The sequence below is a fragment of the Perca fluviatilis genome, chromosome 11 (genome assembly GCF_010015445.1).
Source record: "Perca fluviatilis chromosome 11, GENO_Pfluv_1.0, whole genome shotgun sequence".
NCBI classification, from domain to species: domain Eukaryota; kingdom Metazoa; phylum Chordata; class Actinopteri; order Perciformes; family Percidae; genus Perca; species Perca fluviatilis.
Window position 1 is genome coordinate 9,700,011 of NC_053122.1, and position 22,525 is coordinate 9,722,535.

General features: G+C 42.2%; 1 protein-coding gene across 5 annotated transcripts in view; it reads right to left on the bottom strand.

Moving 5' to 3' along the window:
• The window catches only part of map4l (microtubule associated protein 4 like), a 113,337-nt gene that overhangs the window by 25,127 nt on the left and 65,685 nt on the right, over window positions 1-22,525 (bottom strand). For 3 of the 5 annotated variants that reach the window (XM_039814914.1, XM_039814913.1, XM_039814915.1), the window contains 2 exons: window positions 2,334-2,671; window positions 219-407 (listed from right to left, as the gene is read on the bottom strand). In XM_039814914.1, coding sequence (XP_039670848.1) covers window positions 219-407; window positions 2,334-2,671 — 527 coding nt within the window. Of the gene's footprint in view, window positions 1-218; window positions 408-2,333; window positions 2,672-9,337; window positions 11,312-22,525 lie in introns of those variants that run through there. The other 2 variants (XM_039814917.1, XM_039814916.1) reach the window with 2 other exon arrangements.

The window sequence follows — 22,525 nt, forward strand, 5'->3', positions numbered from 1 at the left end:
AGTCCACACAATTCCTCCCCCAAAGTATTCTTGATAAATAAGGACACTTTAGGGCATCCAGACCGAGCTAAATGCGACTTAGAGCTGTGATGATGTTTCACAAGTCAACAAGTACAGACAAAAACGCAGAGCATGCCAATCTTAATCTAAAATGGAACATATTACATTCATCCAATTTTCACAGAAGAACTATATCTAGCCATGTGTATTATACTCACCTTGGCAGCCTTAGCGGAGCCAGCTGCGTTTGGCGGCCGCTTGGCGGCGGTGGGTGTGGTCGCCTTGGGTACAGGGCTTTTTTTATTGGCTGAGGCTGTGGTGGGGGAAGGGCGTTTGGCCTCGCCATTGGTGGAGAGGGTGGATGGGCGGGATTTAGCTGAGTTTGGTTTAGAGGAACCCACGTCAGGCTGGTGATAATGCAATTAAAAGAAGCCACGATACAGTAAAAAAAGAAAAAAAAAAAAAAAGAAAGGAGAGAGGGAAAGACAGAAAAAGGAGGACAGATAGAGAGAGAGAGAGAGAAAAAAAAGCAGATACGAAATCACTGATTGCAATGACAGCGTGATATGGCAGCACAGCCAGCAACCATGTGACAATCACAAAATAAAATCTAAAATAAAATAAGAAATTCATAGCCGCTTTAGAGAGCTCATGAGTTGTAAATTATAAAATTAAAAGCCTCAAATGTGATGAAATGATCAGCAGTCCAAAAGTATAGATATTAGAGAACCAGCAAACACACAATATCTAATAGATACTAAAGGATAGACGTAATATTTAGCACTTATACATACATACTAAAGACACAGAAGGTGGCATAGCAAAGTTAATCTATACACCTTCACTAAACAGGTTGTGCTGGAAGCTTGGTGACGTAGTGACAACTCGTAGGGCTACTGTAGCTGGCAAGCTAACTGCTTACACGCTAGCTAGCTGGGAACATGCTAGCGCCAGTGAGTCACAATAGCTCTCTGAGCTTCTGTCTATTTTCTTTGGGTCTGTACACTCCCCCCAGCATTTGTTCCGAGGATTATACATTATGTTATTCAATAAAGAGTTTAAGAATTTAAGAGGGGTAAAAGCTCATCCTGAACTGGCTCTTGTTAGCTTTGTCGCTAATGGGACAATAAGTTCATATACAGTAGTCCCGCTTTTCCAGACCTTCCATCACAGCGCTGCGAAGGACGGTCCACATAGCATTACGGGATTGGAGAGAAATGTGCTCTGGTTTATTGGCATTTCTTTAAACCAATCACAATCGTCACAGAGCTCCGGTGGCGCTGCAAAATAGCCTCGGGAAGGAACTTGTTTTGGTGGAACACGTGTACGTTCAAAAGTTGTTTTAGTCGTGCAACAGAAAACTCAGATTGGACAGATAGTCTAGCTAGCTGTCTGGATTTACCCTGCAGAGATCTGAGGAGCAGTTAACCATAGTCCTCACAAATCTGTGTCCGAGTTTAGAATACCAACACAAAGAAAGGGTTAGGTAACGGAAATCTGGCCGAAAAGAAGGACATCCAGCCGAATTTCCTGCAGCAACGGGGCAATCCCAAAAGTGGAGAGTTGTGGATATAGAATACATATAGCCTACAGTAATCTATTCAGAGACCTATTTGTGCCCTTGACTCCTGTCTCCTAACTGTCTAGTTAAACCATGCCTCTTTTGTGGCGCAGTTTATACTTCGACTAAGTAGAGCTGCAACAATTAGCCGAGTCAATCAACAGAAAAATAACCTGAAACCATTTTGACAAGCGATTAATCGTTTAATTCAATATTCCAGCTGGCCATTTATGAGGATTTGCCGCTATTGTTAGTTAGTCGAAAAAAACGGGCAATTTAATGACATCACCTTGGGCTTTAGGAAACTCCGACTGACATTTTATAGACTAATCAAGAAAATGATCTGCAGATGATTCCAAAATGAAAATAATGGTAAGTTGCAGCCTTAAATAAAAGTAGATGATGCAACACAGCTAATAAGCTATAATAGCTTCCTCCAGTTTCCAATTTCTTCAAGATGGTTTGCTATTGGTCAACCTGACTTACGTGGAAGATGTCTGTGTAATTTCTGCTATCAGACTGAGCATCCATGTGTGTGTCTGTGTGTGTCTGTGTGTGTGTGTGTGTGTGTGTGTGTGTGTGTGTGTGTGTCTTGCTCAAGGACACTTGAACAGGCTGTTGGACACATCGGCTGTGGCAGAGTTCAAAGCTGTGACCTTTGGGTGCCGGGGCTGTTTCTGTAACCACTGGACACTCTTTCACTTTAAAAGTGTAAATCTGTATGCAGGAAATGTGTGTGGACAGCAGTATTCTCTGCGTGTGTGTGACCCACCTTGCTCTTGCTGTCAGGGCTGGGCAGGGTCTTGCTGCTGTTGCCTGTTGGAGACTTGGCTGTCCCTTTCCCTCCCTTGTCGGCCAGCTTCTTCTCCTCTTCCTTCTTCTCATCCTTGTTGGTCTTCTCCGGCTTGTCCACCTTCTCTGCCTTCTCGTTGGCCTTGTTGTTTTTCTCCGCGTTCATCTTCTCCATCTTCTCCTCGTCTTTGAGGATCTTCTCAGACTTCTGGTTCTTGTCCGGACCAGTGTCCTTCTTCTGCTGATCGTCTTTCTCTTTCTTATCAAAGGCGTCAAACTTGTCTGTCTTCTCCTGCTTGTCCTTGTTGTCAGATTTCACTGTGACAGAAAGAATGTCGTGGTCAGCATGAAACTCCTTTTACCAAAAATGTGCAAAAAAATTATAACTTGATTGTAATAAATGTTTTCAAAGTTGTCACCATACATCAACACTTTTGACTGTATACATGAACACAATTCTACAGCAAGTACAACTGGTGAACAGCGGGTTTTTTGCAAAGCACTTGGAAAAAAAGGGATGGATGCACAATTAGTTTGGGATTTCAAATCTGACAGATCATGTGGTATGGCACATTTACCATTTCTATAAATGAAAATGGCTTTTTTAATACAGTTTTTGTGAGTGCAAAATAATTATTTCAAGCAACTATGCCAGGACGAAAAATCTATTCCAACAGGTCAGTTAACAGAGGTCCTCTATAAAAAAAAAACAGGAGCTTCTCTTATATTTAAAAAAAAAAAGAAAGTATGACAAACATTATTGTTAGTTGTAGGCACAAACACCACTGTCATGGTTTCAGGAATTGCAGGTTTGGACTTAAACGAAGAAGAAGCGATGGAGGAGGTTGCAGGGAGATGATTAAATGATGGAAATAAAACTTGCAGTTCAAATAAAGCAGGCTAAGCAGGCTGTGTGCCAGGATTATGAAAACACCATACAGGGACATCTATCCTCAGAGGAAGTACTAGGTCAAACTGGGTTGCAGCACCAATGTTGCTAACAGCTGATTCATGGGATGAGCACAGTATGAGAGAGAAAAAGAGAGAATAAAGTTAAAGAATGACAGGGAAAAGGGAGCAGAGGGAGACAGAGTCAGAAGGAGTTCGAGAGGTTGATGGGTTTAAGGACAGACAGCTGGCGGGTCTGAGGGATGGGGGGACAGAAAGAAGACAGAGGCTCTTTGTTGCCACCAAGACATCTCTTACATAACAGTGACACTGGACAGGCTCATGCTGTGCCATAATGTCCCCTCATTTCCCTCTGTGCTGACGTTTGTTGTGTGATAACTGCCCTATCTCCTCTGAATCGATGCCAATTTGCTGCTGTTGTTTAGTTTTTTTTTCCAGCAAACAAGCCAGCAACATTGAGCGGATCCCTCTGGAACGATGGCTGCCATTAAACAAGATGTATTTGTTATGTTACTTTGACCTGTGGTTGCAAACTAGTTCAGCCTTGAGCCCAAATCAGAGACGGGCTATGGTCACAAGCGTGGAGAATTCTCACATGAACGGCTCATGTGTGGTCATGCAGGCAACAGAAAAAGCTGAAGTGTAGAGAGCATTTGGAGTTTGGTTATCCTCCTGCAATCCTCCTTCACTACTCGTCTAACACTATCGTTTTGTGGTGCTTCAGAATGAAGTCACTTCTTGCCTTGAAATGTCACACTATGCAATGTCATGTTAATGCAAACTCATCACTTGCTGCAGCAAAGCCTCTCATTGCCACCTACTTGTTTCATGAATTTTAATTTAATTTTTAAATAATTCCTTGATTCCTTACAATGCTTTGGTCTTATCTGAGTTTGTTGTCCGACAGAGAACATATGCATCGATATTATGCATATCTTTTCCAGAGCTCTTTAGTGATTAATGCCCATTACAACTTTAGCTCTTAGTCTTTTCGAAGAAGACTAAGGCGTTCCGCCGTTGATCTACTCTGGGCGGTGTGTTCAAATTGTCCTTTGTTCTTTACTGCCAAAGATAACAAAAATCCAGGTCTTAAAAGAGTACCACTGCTTTTGAATTGTTGCCCTTTATCATGGTTGGACTTAGGTTGACAGTTTAAAAAAAGATCAAAACCAGAACTAGCAGAACCAGAGATATCATCAGACAAGAGATATAGTTACACAAAACAATCTCTAGTCAAAGCTTTCATACACTGCTGATGAAGCTCCACACCCATCTACGAACTCGGCCTTCATTTTGATCTCAACTACACACCTGTAAAGTTTCGTAACTGTACCTTGCACGGATATGGCACTATCGCAGTCACAAAATCTGTCCGCAGATAGACAGAAATATAAACATCTGGCAAAGTACTCAAACCCTGTTCTGTGGTAGTTTGACCCCATTTTGCCATGATCACACACACACACACACACACACACACACACACACACACACACACACACACACACACACACACACACACACACACACACACACACACACACACACACACACACACACACACACACACTCGCAAGATCAAAACACCACCAGCGGCACTGTCGTGGCTGGTATTGCGGCAGGTAAAAATCTATACAGTAGGAGCTTTAATATTATATGACAATATTATTGTAGCTTTAACACAAACTGGTGGCTTTATAGCTCATGCCACACTAGTTTAAATCACTGCATCACTCCAACCTTCAACACCAGCAATATGACTCATCCAACATGAAACTGCTGGCTTTGGATGCAGAGGATCCATCTAATACCACGCTCCAATACACAGCTGCTGGCAACCAGCTGTGTGTGTGTGTGGTGTGTGTGTGTGTGTGTGTGTGTGTGTTTTTGTTTTTGTGTAACAGAGAGAGAGTTGACTGCCACGTAAATCAGAGCATGACTAACATACACAGACATGGAGCTGGCGCAAGCATATTTTACTGCAGGCGGCCTTCTCAACAAACACACAGACACACAGACACACACACACACACACTCCCTTTCTGTCTCACAAACATGAACCCAGTTTGAGTATTGACCGCTTTAGCTCCTGCTCGCTAGCATGACAGCTATCAAGCTTCCGTCCTGACGGACAGGACAATCAATAGACAGTCTGATAGACCCAGAAATACAGCAATAATCCACATGACTTTGCACAGACATACAGTACACAAAAACTGATGTTATGCTACAGTGTATGAGAGACACAGTATGTTAAGTTCATTTTTGTAAAGCCATCTTTATGTAATAATGATGAATGTTGTCACATTATATCAGATTGCTACTCATTATCCATTCACTACTAACACACACTGTGTTCTGCTGTTTGTGTGGAAAACTACTCATGCTGTGTGCAGCATGAAATCAGATTGCAGTTCTAATTAATATAGACTGACTTCTTCAATAAAACAACACAAGTTTGTTTGACTGCACAGTAAACAGATAACACCTGCTGCTCTTCTGGTATTATTCTGACAATGGAGCTGCTCAAGAATGGATTGCTCTGGTTTTAAACCAAACTTCGCTGTTATCACCAGCAACCACGGGTGAAATCTTGAGGATTATTACTTAAAAAGTCAGTTGTAACATTTTGAAATGAATGTGAAACTTCACAGGGAGCCATTGTGGGTTGGCTAGCTTGGGGATAATATGCCAATAATTCAGGCAGGAGCACTGTGCACCAGTTAAAGTCGGTAAGTGACAGAAACCAGTGAAGTGTGTTACGGTTGTCCAGGCAAGCACGCACAACTTTACATAAATCGGCAGGAGACAAAAAAAAGACCCTATTACTGTGATTTTCTGTGAAGTCGGAAAAAAAATATGACTGGACAACATTCTTCACAAAGATCTGCATTAAAAATGACACTAACGTTGCCGCAATTTGCTTCATAATATTTGTTGAGTACATTTTTCAACAATTTCTTATAAAGTGGCACACCATGATTTGTGTCCAGAGGAACCAGTATAAGGTTTGAAACTGTGACGCTGCCTGCCCACATGCACCTGTTGCACCTGTCCACCTCCCCTCTCCTGCAACCACCCATTCATCGAGCTGGAAGTTAATGTCATAAGTTCAGGTTTTTTTTGTGTTTGGTGATTTGTCCCTCTGGATTTGCTGTCCCCTCCCCCCTGTCCAGCAAGACCACAGAGACAGCATTACAGGAAGGACAGGGATCACTATAGTTCCAACACAAAAAGTGTTTTAGTAGTAGATAACTTTATTGTCCCCGTGGGGCAGTTGGGTTCAGCATGACAGGACATGACAGGACATCAGACATATGATACAAACAAATAGTCCATAAATCAGACACTGACAGACATAACATGAAGAACATACTACAATCACACACTACAATACACTATACACCATTGGGTATGACCAGGTCAGCTGGACATCTAGCTCATATTGACTGATTTAAGGCTTTTAGGGCTTGTGGTACAAAAGACTACAGGTCCCAGCGCATCTGTATGATGGATTGGTTATCACTGTTACGTTCCCTGTTAGCTCAAGCTTCAAGATTCACACTCCCCCCCCCCCTTACAGCTGTGTTCTCCTTTGTGCATGTTTGTGTATTGTTGTGCAGCTGTGATCTATTTTTATCTGTTTGTGCTAAATGAACATGCGGTGTACAGTCAGTGTGTGTATCTGTGGGGGCGTGTGAATTTAAAATCTGTAAGATTCACGTCAGTGGAAGCTATTCACCTACACACGCGTACCCAAACACACACGCACGACGCTAGAAATAGCTGCTCTGGATTTGAATGAGTACAGTCAGAGTCAATGTCTAATCAATGCCCCAGCTTTTCTCTGTCGACGGCAGTCTGAAAAACAGGAACACATGGCTGGATGGATAGATCATTACGTAGGCAGTATATGCTGAATATAAATGCAGATAATGAGGGCAATAGGGAATGACTACATTTATAGATGGTTATTTTCTCATTAACTTTGTTATACAGAGCCATAACAAAAGACGCCAATAATCCAAACCAGCGTTCATTTTAGGTTCTAAGCCCTGGGCTGGTCCTCCCATAATCCTCTGCCAGCTCCCTTCACACACTTTTCCCTCTTTCTTTTTCTGTTACATCGCTATCAACTTCAATTTGTGAAAATCTCCTTTGCATTTGTCCAAGAATTCATCAATAGGATATGAGGATGTGATAATAGTTTTGTGACATTCGTAAAATGAAATGAAATATAATGTGAAACCCAGCAAAGCAAAACCCATTTTCTCATACTGATTTACCTCATTAAAACCCCTATTAGAGGAGGAGATGACGATTAAAATAGGTTTCACCGTTGAGATAATGGAAATGAAGAGGGCGGCAGTAGCTCAGTCTGTAGGGTTGGGTTTATGTCCCAGTGCGGACCAAGTACAGAGTGTGGTTGGCAGCTGGAGAGGCCAGTTCACCTCATGGACACTGCCGAGGTGCCCTTGAGCACCTTTTTTTGTTGTTGGTAGAATACACCTACAGAAGCTTATAACTATAACTTTAGCAGGCCCATCTACACCCAGTATGACCTGCTATCACCTTTACTGATTTACATGGCCAATGAAATTAACCGTCATCAAATTTAAAGGGCTCCAGCACCCATACTGTTCTTCTAACTCAGCTCATCAACTTGACTAACTACTATCTTACATTAGCATAGCAGGTCAACCATTTAATCTACTACTGGAGTGTGGCGGCAAAACTACACAGTGGGTAGAAAACATTAACTTAATATAACTATAAATAGATGTTATTTTGGCTGCAAGGCTCTGTTTTGTATGATTCCCTGTAAGTGAGATTTAACGTTTGTAAAACTGAGAGCAGGGAGAATCAATGCAACCCTGCCAAAGACAAACACAAAGAAACAGAACGGATATCCACAGGTGGATAATGGTGGTGGGCAGCAGTGGAACTGGCCTAATCAAGACTGAAAGGATGCACATAAAGAATTTTCCGTGTCACTTATCGCACCCAGACACAGCATGTCGAATGCATAGTGCATGTGCTTTCTACCAAAGTGGCAACCAGCAGTGTGGTAGGCTCCAATTGATCTTCTAAAATACACCACTTTTCATACATAGTTAATGTTGGAAAAGAAGGCACAGCCAACAACCTATTCTTAGCAAAATGCAACGGAGCTGTAATGCCATGGATGTGCTCAGGTGAATGATGACTTTTACATTACACAACCCCTTATGACGATGAAGGCAGAGCGACATAAAATCTAGAACAGTCCTTATGGTCCAATCTGTTGGAGCTGTGAAATTTCTGTATTGTTGCAACTCTGTATGAATTAAGAAAACACCAATCACTGCAGGTACTTCAATTTCTTCAGTTTGATCAGGTTGTAAGCGAGTGGCTGGAATTTAAAGATTGATTTACAGTTGTAAAGGTAAAGGGGGGTTACGGTGTAGCACCAGAGCCTACACACATAGCTTGGCTACCCTGTGTAATGTACACCTCCTTAAGAAAGACACACCAGGGCTACATTGGCCACAGAGACACCAATTTTGACAGTGAAGACATCAAGCTAGCTTAAGTAAAAGTCTATATCCTGCCCTTTTCAGTAACAGACATCAAGCACCTTGCAGCCATTTTGGCAGCAAACCCTCTGCTTCTCATGCTCAATGCTCTGTATTACAGGAAATGAAAGAATGTAAAAAGGGTTACTGCCATTCATGATTGCAAGGCAGTCTCCTAATCAGTAGTAGCGGTTCAAGGGCAATCTTGAGCGAGTTGTTTTGTTTAGTTTTGCTGTAACCAATCAGTAGCAAGACACATATCCATGCTAGAAGCTTCGGCATCGGTTGCTATGAGCAGCTTAATGTCTATGTTAGCGTTATTATTTCTGCAAATTGGACTTCCAATCTACTTTGAAACCAGATCTACTTTGAGTCACTGGACAAATCAGAGATCTGCACAGTTATACAGTGGTCTGGATCCAGTTTAGGGTACTTGACCTTGTATATGTGATAATCTACTCTGTGTGTTTTCTCATTTCCATCCCAACAGACACATACGCACACAAGGAGAAACGCTTACCCGTTGTGTTCAGTTTACTATCTTGGGCGCCGTCAATGGACATTCCTGCAGGGAGTGGAACAGGAAGTAAAACATTGGTTTCGCAGCTCCCATGATGCCTCTTAGGAGGTGGGGATGATGGCAATACCGTGGGTGTCATTAACGGGGATGACATCCTTGTCGCCATTGCAGCTGCGGCGTCCGTGCTGCCCGTAACTGTGAGCGAGCGTCGGACAGCCACGTGCGGGTAGGGCGCCCTGGGTGGGCATGATGTTCCCATCAGGGCAAAATTCGGTACACCTCCCATACCGGTGGGGTACGTTCCGGTCATTACCATGGGAACAGACAGGTGTGAACAGTCAGACATTGCCCGCCTTACAGCAATTCGCTGTGGCATTTCACTGCTTTGGCTAGTTTTTGTCTCTCTGCTTAAGGTAGCACAACTTAAATCCTGTGCAACCCCACGTGTTATGCCACTGCTAGGTGACGCCGTCCTCCCCTTTTCAGTATGGCTTAAGTTTTCTCTTTCCACCCTACTCTCCCAAACACTACCCACCTCAACACCAGTGTTGGCTGAGGGTGGAGGTAGGCCTCCTCTAGGCCCTGCGCTGGCACTATCTTTACTTCCCTTTAGGTCAGCAGCAGAAGGAGCAGTACCAACAGGCTGTATATCAACACTTTGCTTTCCTAAAGATAGCTTGAGCGTTTGATTAGTTGGAACAGCAACTGAATTTTCTTTGAAACTTCCGAGTATGCCTTCGGATGTGGAGGACGTAACAGATTTCTTCTCATCCTCTTTATTTGCAGGACTTGATCTGGTACTTCCAGGGTTCAATGCATTTCTCTCCCCTAGCCCTGAGGCCTGTTTTGGGGGAGGAAGCAAGCCCTGGCCATGGGCAGCCACTTGAGATCCCTGGATGTAAAATCCATCTTTGCTGCCTGTATGGTTTTGTTGCAGATTATTTTGTCCAAAGCTAGAGTTTGATGTGGGTTTACGGTCTGGCGAAGAATTCTGAAAGGATCTCCCAGGTGAGATAGAAGGGGAAGGTAATGAAGAGGAAGTGGAAGAGTGGGAAGACAGGGGGCTGCTGGGGCTTTGTCCTGCGCTCCCCATTGACCCTCCTGCAACTCCGATCCTATGTCCGTCCTCCCTTGGCCTCCCCCCTCTGGACCCCTCATCTTCTATCTTAAGCGCTGGCATCTTGAAGCTCTGCGTTCCTGGCCCTTCGGCCAACGTCCCAGACAACGTCCCTTCGGATCTGCCTTGCCCTAATTTCGCCTTGTCTTCCGTCAAAGTTATTCTGGACGCCTCCTGTGTTGCAGCATCAATCTGCCCCCCCAGTGCCGTCTGGCCTTGACAGTGCCAGTCACTGCGCCGGTCAGAGGCCGGGCTGGAGGGTGACAGTGGAGAGGAGGCCAGGACCACAGGGATGTTGGCACCAGAGAGGGAAGAGGGAGGTTTGTGTTGCTGCTGCTGCTGCTGCTGCTGCTGATGCCCAGTGGAAGGTTGTCCATAACCGCTGCTACCAGTAATAATGCCAGGCTGCTGCCAGGGTGAGCCCGACAGGAAGGACATTCTCACGCTTTGTTGTCAGGTCTTGTTGTCTTGCTCTTTTTCTGGCTTTTCTTGGCAGTGTCTTCGTTTCTCTCCTATTTACTCCTTCTTCGTCTTTTTTTTGGTAATTTCTGTTCTAGTTCTTTCTTTCGGTTTTTCCTCCTGTCTCCTTCTCGTTTCTGTCTTCAGTAAGTGTCCTTTCACTCTTGTCCAGGAGGCAGAAATGTCCTCAGGATCCAAAGTGTTATGAGCTTGGAATGCAGAGGAAGCAATGCATCCTTTCTGGTGATGCCTCAGAGTAGTGTGTGTGTGTAACTGTGCTGATGTGTGTGAAGTGCATGTGTGTACGTGTGTTTACAGGCAAAAAAAAGAGTGCGTGTGAAAGTGTGTGTGTCTGGTCGTCTCGGCTTCTCTCTGAGCACTGCACAGATCAGCTGTGGGGCTAAATTGCACCTTGCTCTCTCTCTCTCTCTCTCTCTCTCTCTCTCTCTGTTTTCTTTCTCTCTCTCTCTCTGACATCACAAAATCACGTGACAGCCCGGAATATTCCCTCATTCGCTGGAGCAAAATTTCAGCATCTAGCCCCTAGCGACAAACACGCACAGGCATACACACATGAAGACACATGATCACACACACACACACACACACACACACACACACACACACACACACACACACACACACACACACACACACACACACACACACACACACACACACACTCTATAGTGGCAAACATGCACACAAACAGATCAATGACTGTCAGTTTCTCAGCTGCACTATGACAGCCACTTTTTACATGTTGATACAGAGTGAGAGACACAAGGAGAGATTTGTGAAACATCACTGAAGACTGTAATCACCCGGACTAGATTCTGAAGGCCTTTGTTTCCTTCTTATATCAGCCCATGACTGGCCACAGAAGTAAAAGAAAAAATGTATATTTCGAGACTATAATTTACCACATTGACGTGATGAGTTGATACTGTGTGCGCATGGAACAACTGTGTGCCCTAAACCTTGTGGCCTCGTCTTTAATTAAATTCTGCCTTCACGGAAATGCTTTTGTTTCACATTTTCTCTTTGCAAAGTTCCCATTTACTTATGTTATTGGTTTAGTTGATTCCATTGATTGAATTGGATTAAATAAAAGGTATATTTTATTTTTCATTCAAGTTTAAATTCGGGGCTGTGCTGGGGGCTCGACTGACCTAATTGTAACATTTAAAATTTAAAAAAATGCTTTAAGTTTGGCATTTTAGCTAACAGACAACATCAAGTTTTAATCTGGGGTGTTGATAATCAACTTGAATTGATTTCCGCTGACTGTATAGCCTGGATACATTTACTATATTTAGTTTTAGCTAATAGGTTTTGTTCTGTGGTCTGACAACATCTCCTCTGATTGAATAGTGGAAGCAGCTGCGGACTATTACAGCGTCTGATTGGCTTATCCTGGAATTCTTACCCTAACCAATCTCACTCCTCATGCCTAAACCTAACCAATCCAACCAACGAAGGCAAGGAGTACTAGCTAACCAGAGACAGAGTACGGCAGGTCATGCCTTCGCCATCCTAGGAAACTCAAATTTGCATGTAAAAAGGACTTCAGCAAATCAGGACCAAGCATTAAAACAATAATCTAAAGTGGTAACGTTATAGTTTGAAGGAATTATATCGCATTCCATATGAACGGTAACGTCACACTGACTGAATACTAATGTAGGGAACAATGAATGTATGCTACCTGCATTTTGTATTTTAGAAGACTCTAACCATAACCTGGTGTGGACCTGTTGTTTCATTCCATAGAAGTATAGCCTTTAAAATGAGCACAGAATTGAATAAGCACTGATGTCACCCAATTTAACTTTTTTTATGTCACTGCTGCTATTTGTTAATCAATTTTATCAGAAGCTGGGACAGAGGAATGCATGTAAGCTGGACCATTTAGCTGCGAAATAAAGAAACATTGTCAACACTGGCCCTCTTTCCTATTTGCTCTGGCCTTCGACTAACTGTGAGTATTTCCAACTATTACACATGGTCTGTGATGTATGAAGAGTCATCTGTTGCGATTCACTAGGTTTGATTGCTCTGCATGGCTGTATAATGGTCGAGGCATAAGCCAATTCCTATGGTGCCCATTCCTATGGTATGATTGCCCTATAACACACTACTAATTAAATTAGGATGAAGTCCTCATTCTTTTTTTCATTCATTCATTCATTCATTCAACCCCTTATTTATACCAGAGAGATCATTTGAGGGGCGACCTTCATTTACAATGACATCGAGTCAATTACAAAGACAAAGAAATAAAAAACTAAACAACAACACAGACAAGAAGCAATACCATCATAAAAATAATATATAGCTACTAAAACTTTCTTCACAGTTATGTGATGCAATTACAAGTGGTTTGGAGGTTTACAATCAGATTTCAAAAAAGTACAAGTGAGCTGATTTTAAGGAGGTGTTGTATATTTTGTTTCAGGAGTCAGGTGCACTAAAATTAAAAGCAGTTTTTCCAAATTCTGACTTTTTAAACGGTTATACATCTCAAAGCAGAGTGATGGAGGATGTGTGTCTATAAATCACTGACTGTAGTCCAAGACTGACATGAAAACTGCCTCAACAACCATTTTTCTTACAGAACAAGGGAAAGATGCTTTTATTTCTTTAGAAATAGCCAACTTTTTTTCCTGAGTCGCCACACAAGATTATCAATGTGAAATTTGAATGAGAGCTTTTCATCAAAATCCCAATGCCAAGATATTTATATTCAGTGACTCTCTCAATCATAAGTCTGTTCATGGTAGAAATGTTGAGGTCAGTATAGTCTATAGCTCTGGCTCTGGAAAACAGCATGAACTTTATTCTATCAGCGTTTAGTACAAGTCTTTAAGAGCCTCATGCAGAATGTTAAAGGAACGCTGTAAGTTTTCAACTGCTACATGAACAGAATCAGCAACACTTGACAGTTTGCTAAAGATGAAATAATATTGTTGATATAGGACTGAAAATAATGAAACGTACTGGACCTAAAATTGAACCCTGTGGAACCACTTCATTTTACTGATAAAACTCGGAATTGTAGCTACCCAATTTAACAGACTGCATTAATATCAGATCCAATATTATGTAGCCTCTGCAAGAGCGGGCAATGGTCTACAGTGTCAAATTATGTTTGTTTTTTTAAATCTAAAGCTGATACAATCTTATTTACAACCAAAGTAACAGCAGTTACAGTACTGTGCCCTGCACTAAAATCGGACTGAAATGGGCTCAGAATGGAAGCTCTAGACAGAAATACCTTCAATTGATCATTTTGTCAGATATTCCGGGATTGAGAGGCAAGGCAGTTTGTATATTGGTCTATAGTTATATTAGTCACCTCCCTTATGTAGGGGTACAACATGAGCCATTTTTCAAATTCTGGAAACTACACTAGAGAAAATTGAAGGATTGGAAATAGGAGTTATTTGCTCTGAGATAATGGGCTGAGAACCTAAGAAAAAAGGGATCCAAATTGTCCTCTGGGATCGATGGTAAAGAGGGTAGGGTAAAAGCAGGACTGCAAGAAACAGAGAACACGTTGTCATCAATCTATTCAATTCTATATGTAGGACATGATATATAGGAAGCGATGGTCAGCTGAATGATAAATTTCTACTTCCTCCTCCATCCTGAAAAGAACTGGAGACTTCACCCCCCCCCCCCATTTCAAGAATGGTGCAAAATCCCACTCCACTCCTCTGGGGAGTTACACTACAGCTTTGCAAGGAAGATTAATACAGCTCTGACGGCAAAGGGTTTAGTTCATCCAGCCTCTCCTATCACCACGTTTTTGCCGAGCACTGATTTTCTGGACTTGACTGAGAATTTGTGTGTAGGAGCTAACTACCACTATTACATTACATCTTTGTAGGCTTAAGCAATATAAGATGACATTTACAGTTACATTCTAGGCATTTAACTGATTCTGCTTTACAGAGTGACCTGATGATGTTCTGCGCAGCACCAATGTCATCAACTCCATGCTCACACAAATTGGCTTCAAGGAGTGCAACCATCTGGAAGTCAGTATTCTCTCGACATATTTTCTACTACAACTGACAATTATTCTGGCTGCTTAAAGCATTCAGGAACCTTTCCCAACGACCAAGGTCATGTTGAAAAGGGGATACTGCCCTCACAACATGCAAAACGTGCATGTTTACACCTGGTAAAATAAAGGGTAGCTAAACCCTATCTTACCTCATCAATCAGTCTGTATCTGTAACATATGTTTAGAATCAAACACAATTGTCATGGTCTGTATTTTAAATCAATGTTTGCGGGAAGCAAAAAAACTATAAAAAGTGGAATTCATGTGTTTAAACTTAAAGCCAAACAGTTGACGTATAGAATTCTAGACGAAACATCTGCATTTTGTATTTCTCAACTGATCAGACTAGAAACTATCTGATCATTTTACTCTGTGTCTACAAGCATTACCAATACAATAAAATACTTGTAAGTCCCTGTATTAGATCTGTCATGTCAATCATTGTAGAACAGGTTCCAATCTTGTGTTTTGAAGAATCTATAAGTAAGACTTGGACCGAGAGATCCTTAAATCAGCGAAAAAAAAAGAGGGAGGCCAGATTGAGCACGCAAACACATGTAAAATGATGTGAAGTGTGCATAAATGTTATTAAAGGATTTGTGAGATGAAGGATGCGTTCAGCCTCCACTAACAGCCTTGCACATAACTCCATGTTTAGCATGTTAGTATTCGGTTTTTTGAGTCCTACGCCATTAAAAGCATTGCGATGTGCTGCCAGGTTAGCTCAGTTGGCAGCGCGGGCCCACATTATTCCTCGACGCAAAAGGTCCAGGGTTCAAGTCCAACCTGTGACGGTTTCCTGCATGTCTTCCCCCCTCTCATATCTCAGCTGTCCTATCCATTAAAGGTGGAAATGCCCAAAAACTGTATTTAAAAAAAGCATTGCCTCTTGAACCAATCTAGGATCTTTGAACCCTAATTATGTTAAAAGTGACATTACAACAGAGTGTTCAGTGCTCACAGAAGACAAAAGAAGCCAAATAGAGGTAGAAGGAAAGCTAGTAGCCTACATGTGTTGACAGTGGTAAGTATCTTGGGCACCTTTGGGAAACAACTGTCAGTAAGCCAGTTTAGGGTCTCAACCTGCCTTTGAAACACTATTTTAAACAAATGCCTGATAGAAAAAACTGACATCTATGTGAAGCTTTTTCACTGCACATGAGTCATGACAGCTGACTGTTTGCCACCAACCCCACTTGCCCCCCCCCAGACACACACCCGAGGCCTGTGCCAAAATAACAAGAGCAGCTTGTCAAGCATGACTGAAAATGAATGAGTATTATTACATAACCCTCCATAAACAATTTGTCTACTGTAACCACAGAGGGAGAGGCCGCCAGGGAGAGGATGAGGAAGACATTAGAGGGTTGTTCCGTTTCAATAGGCTTGGCAAGGGTGGGCATTATGCAAGAAATGCAGAATGCAAAGTTTGGGTCAGGCTGAGCATTGTGCTAACATTCAAACGGGTTCTCAGGAAAAAGCAGAGACATTTGTAGATTAGACAGCTGAGGCTCTGGCATTTCAGAGACAAGACAAGAGGAAGCCTGAAACGGGGAACTGAACCCCTCTGTATCCAATTCTCTCCTTCGCTTACTGTAACCACTTCATGTGATAATGATCAAATCAGAAAGAATTCAGCTGTAGTATGCACGTATATTAGGTTCATTGGGTTGAGCTGTCATGTCTGAAATCCTGTGACAGTGACCTTTAGCTCATACTCCTGCTGATGTCCCTGCATCCAGAGATTTAATTTCGCTTCCCAATTCACTGCTGTGGAAATGTTCGCTCCACTAGCACAAGGTTCACTTTATTTTCCTCACGATGTTCCAGAAACAAGCCTAGATTGGTTTAATTTAGGTTTTGCGATTTGCTGGTTGAATCACCCTAACACATGGACTTAATCCTGTTGAGGATGTAGTGTTGCTGTTAAGGCTTGACTGAGGCCTTGTTCAGACTGCTAGCCCAAATTCCTTTAAATGCATATCTAGATTGTATCCAGATTGATAGTCTGGATGGCAAAAAAAAAACACATAAAAGACCCAAACCAACAATGAATGTATCTACTAACAAGTACTGTCTTATTCCTCTGTGCCATAGAGCATTGTTGTCCGAAAGAAACGCATCAATGAGCCACACTGTTGCGCTGGGTGACACGTTCTTACGTTACCAGGGACCTACGCACTGTAGTTTAGTTTGACTGAATCCCACATACACCGCCCTGCTGCACCAAATACTCACTAAGCACCAAATGTGAATTAATCCGCAATAAAACTAGTCCCCACCAAATGCACAATTTCCTGCTGCGTAGGTAACATGATGTGATTAAAAACTGCAGTGGCCAAAAATTACTAGAAAAGTATTTAGTGAAAAAGTACATCTTCAGTAAGGTCCAATGGGCTTGGGTCCCGAGTGCCATAGCACAGGCAAGGTAGGGAGGCTGGAATTATTGAGAGATGGACTAACACGTTGTTTTAACATGTTTTTGTCCAATCATAGGATTCTTGACAATAAAAAGAATACACAATAGCACCAGCCTAATTCTGTAAATGTATTAATATGTTTCCTGCTGGCTCTGTCCCGATAGACAGTACCAGACTGTTCATTCTCATTAACTCACCAGTTTCTCTATCTAAATCACAACCACAAAAACGCCCCAGTGCACACATTGCAGAGAAACTCTGATGCGAGTTATTTCGCTTGTTTTCATCAGTGCTCCGATATTTGACTTTTACTGATTGATCTCTTTGTATTTTTTCATATTACTGTTTGTATTTGAGCTATTTTATCATATTATGCATACTGGTTATATGCAACAATGACTTTCAATAAGAAAATCACCTTCCTAATTGGCTTTACACACATAAAAAAATGATAGACCATAAATATGATTCCCTTGCTCCAGCTTTTTCCTATCCTTTTTTAGACACAGTACTTCTATTCATTAGTATGCTAATGGTAGATGGCTGTATTATGAAAGGAATATGGTAACATTAAACACTTTGGTAAAAATCGTATCTGGAAATTGTAATGATTATAAATGTGAGGTTGTTTAATATGGCTCCCCAAGTGAAACTGTAAACATCTCTACAACTAAAACTTTGGCAACCGGGCAACTAACAAGCTAGACCACAGAGACACTATGTGGGATACAAACGTAAATTTCAAAGGCAGGACAACAAAATAACAAGTCATGTATTTAGGAAAAGCAGTCGACTGGTCAAATTAAATCTGATACTCTTGTGGCTTTCTGCGCAGGCAAAAATCACAGAGGTCCCTGTTAGTTCTCCTGTTGAAGGTCACAGATTGTTGAACATCAGCTGGAGATGGAGGAAACAGAGAGAGAGGATGCTACAGCTGGTTGCCCATTGCGCTGAGCAGAGAGAGTGAGAGAGAGAGCGAGAGAGAGAGGGAGAGAGAGAGAGAGAGAGAGAGAAGGGTGGGAGGAAGAGGAGGGTGGAGGATCTTGTCAGAGCATTTCTATTTTTACTCCTCGACCTCACTGACTGTCACACCCAGTCCGCCCCTTCTCTATCCCTCCATCCCTCACTCGCAGAGTCTCTTTGTTTCCACGGTAACCGCCTCCCATGTCTCCCTGACAACGCACCCCCCACACCCCACTCCCCAATCTCCAATGCAGCGAATATTACGATGCCGCAGCGACACAGGGAGTCTGGGCAGGAAAAGGGAAGACATGACATGGATGGAGGAGACATTAAAGGTTAAAAAGATGGAGGATGGAAGGAGGGGAAAATGAGAGGGATGGAGGGGGAAAATGCTAGGGCAAAGAGAGAGGGGTAGAAGCAGGGAGATAGAGGAGGGTGGACAGAGGGACTAAGGAAGACACAGAGAGGGAGGCAGAGGAATCCAGGAATAGATAAAGATGAGACATGATGAAGGGCAACAGATTAGCATTGATGGAGGAAGGGAGGAAAGAGAAAAAAACAAGGTGGAAGTAGGGAAGTGGGGGCAAAGGAATACAGAAAGGAAAAGAGGAGTGGGAGTAGAGATACAGATAGAGACTGGGGTTAAAGGAGTGAGAAAAGTAGGACAAGTAGAAAAATAATAATTTCCAAAAACGTTCCACTAGCCCACTTGTTGCTTTCGACACTTAAATCTTGTCTGTCTGTCTGTCTGTCTGTCTGTCTCTGTGGTCTAAAATTGGTTGAAAAGGGCCAAATACAGTATCAAACAGTGCGCTGACCTAATATTGCTCAAATCAATAACACAACAATTACAAGACCTACATAAATACTTCAAATAAAAAAGAGAAGATTGGCAGCTTCTTCTGCCCTTTACATTTGGCAGGAAAGCGGGAAGAAGGAAGAAGAACTTTCAGGCATTCTGGCAACAGCAGATGGGAAGTGACAAAAGGCCCAAATCCCCTATAAATATACTGTAAAGAAGACAGACAGACCTGAAAGGAATAGAGCAAAAGATGGGGTGAAGAAAATAAAAGATTAAAAAGAAGGCAGATACAGATGTCATTAAGGCGTCCTTAATGAGATCCTGCAGATTTCAGGGCTCGTGTTGGGCTCACTCATGAGGAAAACTCCACCTTCAAAGAGACGGTGGAAGAGGATTTCATTAACCCTCCACGCACCTGCATCATGCAGGGAGAAGCTACCGTATAGATCCGTCACATGTGTGAAAATAAAATGAGCCCTCATAATGATGGAGCCGTCTAATATCTAAAGAGAGAATAATGCAACGAGACACCTGAACCATGTCGCTCTTTCCATTATTTTGCTAAGGCTGTGATGATGAATAATCCTATTAATAACTATTATTTAGGCAGGTCAGAAATGTGCCAGAAAAGTCCCAGATGTCATGCACCTTAAAGGAACAAATCGGCAAAAAAAAAAAAGAAAAGAAAAGAAAAGAATATTCTGTCATGTTTTATTCAACCTGTGTCTGTTAACTTAATGCTAAGTTCACCAACAAATAACGTTTCGGCACTTCCATCTCTACAGTTGGCTGTAAAAAAAAAAAAAAAGTGCAAAGAGCACTAGTGACAATTTCACATGATCTTTTTCATGGCAGAATCGAGAATCTATTGCTGTTCAGCAGCTGTCACTCACATCTCCGATTTCCAAACCTCTCACAGCATATGAACACACCCTATAAAATATGTATTTATATGGAGGCTTCACTTTTAAAAGCATTGCAACACAATGCTAAGGTACAGAAGCTTAGACAAAAAAACTAGATACATGGATGACATGAATGGAAACCAATGCCTCCTTAGTAGGAAAAACTCATTCACGAGTTTAGTATAGTCCGACCGATACAGATATTGATATTTGGGAGTTTACAAAATCTGATAAATCAACCCATAGTATTTTTACATCACAAACGAGGCAATACATTCAGATTTGGGAACATTCGCAATCCAGAAGCCAGTCTATCTAATGCTCCTCCGTTACTTTTCTTTACCACCAGAAGCCATTTCCCCACTGGGGATCAATAAAGGTGTATCTTAATCTAAATCGTGTCTCTGATGAGCTCCAGCTGCACTATAGTGTGTGTGGTCAGAGCTGCAGTTCTCCCAGCAGACACCTGATGGAGCCAACGAGCAGTGCTGAGACTCAACAGCCTCCAAATGCTTTACAACCAACACACACTGCACACACGATTATCCATCTGCAATGTTTGACAGCAAACCACAACACATGTTTGTCCCCAGCGATTATCTCAATTCATAGTATTCACTTTGATTCAATCTCACTGGCTCGCTCTCAAGCACAAAAAGCAGGTCATTGCATCTTGCGTGTGAGATTGCGCATATCCAAAGCACATAGACACAGGGACGAAAGCCCATTTTCCAGGCCACACACACGCCTGCATGGTAGAAAGTGAGTGAGGGTGTCCTTGCCTTATGTAAAGGTGAAATAGTCCCAGACATCAATATTGCATATGAGAGAAGAGATGTTAAGGCGGAATGCAGGTTTATAAATAAGACTGAAGAAAGAAATAGAGGCAGAGAGAATAACAGAGTGAGCGAGCGGATGTCTACTAAACCTTAAACCAAGGAAGCAGTCAGCTGTCAATAACTCTATTAGAGTCCATCCACTGATTCCCAGACTCACTGGGCAACAAACACACTGTACCTGCACTGTTTAGGCCACATCTTGCAGGTGACCTCACATGTGTGCTATGAAGTGACAAAAAATATGATAATTATAAGAACAACATTGAGAAATACTGAATCTGTTATGCCAGACTATTGCATCATAGATTATAGTCGACAGCGATGGGATTTCACTTACAACACTATCTCCAAGAACTCCATTTCATGCTGGATTTTTCTTACTGACTGAAAGATCTTAATCGACAATTTTCAATAACAAATTGTTTTGGGAAGTGCAGTGAAGAAATGCTACAGCGACGAGCAGCAAGTTTGTTAGTATTAAAAAAGAACCACAAGCCGAAGTGATTATCACTTTATGGGGTAATGGATATATACTATACGCTCAATTTGTAATGGACCGGAACCTCTGTTTGAAAAATAACACACCAAATCTATGTTAATAACCTCCTCCATTTTTCAAATCCCATGAGGTTTGTGTGACTGTGCTGTAGCAGCACCAGATCTCCGTCAAGTGCAGCACTGAGGGAGGGCCGGCTATATCGCAACATATTCACCCTGGGACAACTTAGTGCTGACTGAATACACAAAGTAGACAGCCAGCCGACAGGCTTTCAACAGACACAAAGACACACAGACTTAAAGCTATGAGGTGAATGAAGAGCCACAGAGTTTCTCTAAAGATGAACTGTCATTTCTGCTTATTTGAGACGGATGAGATGGTGGTGTGGTGATGGCGCGGTGGATATGACACATGCCTTTGGTGTGTGGGATCTGGGTTCGATTCCCACTGCGGTATGTCAACCAATGTGTCCCTGAGCAAGAAACTTAACCCCTAGTTGCTCCAGAGGCGTGCAACCTCTGATATATAGCAATTGTAAGTCGCTTTGGATTAAAGCAAAGCCAGCTAAATGACGCGTAATGAGATAGAATCCTCTTTGTGGCAGTTAAGGGCCCATTTGAAACATCTCGTCGAGTATACAATGCCTCTCATGTGCCTGAACTATACCGTATATATAAATAGTCTAACACCAATCCATGTGGTGTGAAGTATAACATAATTATTTTCCAAGTGATGCCATCTGGTAGACACTGGAGGGCACGTCATGTTAAAAACAGCTCAGTAACATAATGGCAATGATACAATGCATTCATAATTTCATTCGCAGCTTTTGCTGGGTGGATAATGATAGTGATAAGATGGCAATTATGTCATGTCACTGTCCCTGACCCATATCAAACATAACAAAGGTCTGTGGCAAAGGCCAATGTGATTTGATATATGCATTGTACGTTAAAATGCTTTATGTCCACACATTCCTCACACACAGCTGCATCTAGGGATATAGGCCATGCCCATTTCTATTTATAAAACGTTTTATTGGGTTGAAAACATTCTATGGAAGCTAAAAAAACATGACCTCACCAAAGGGCCCTAATAGACACGTCATGCAA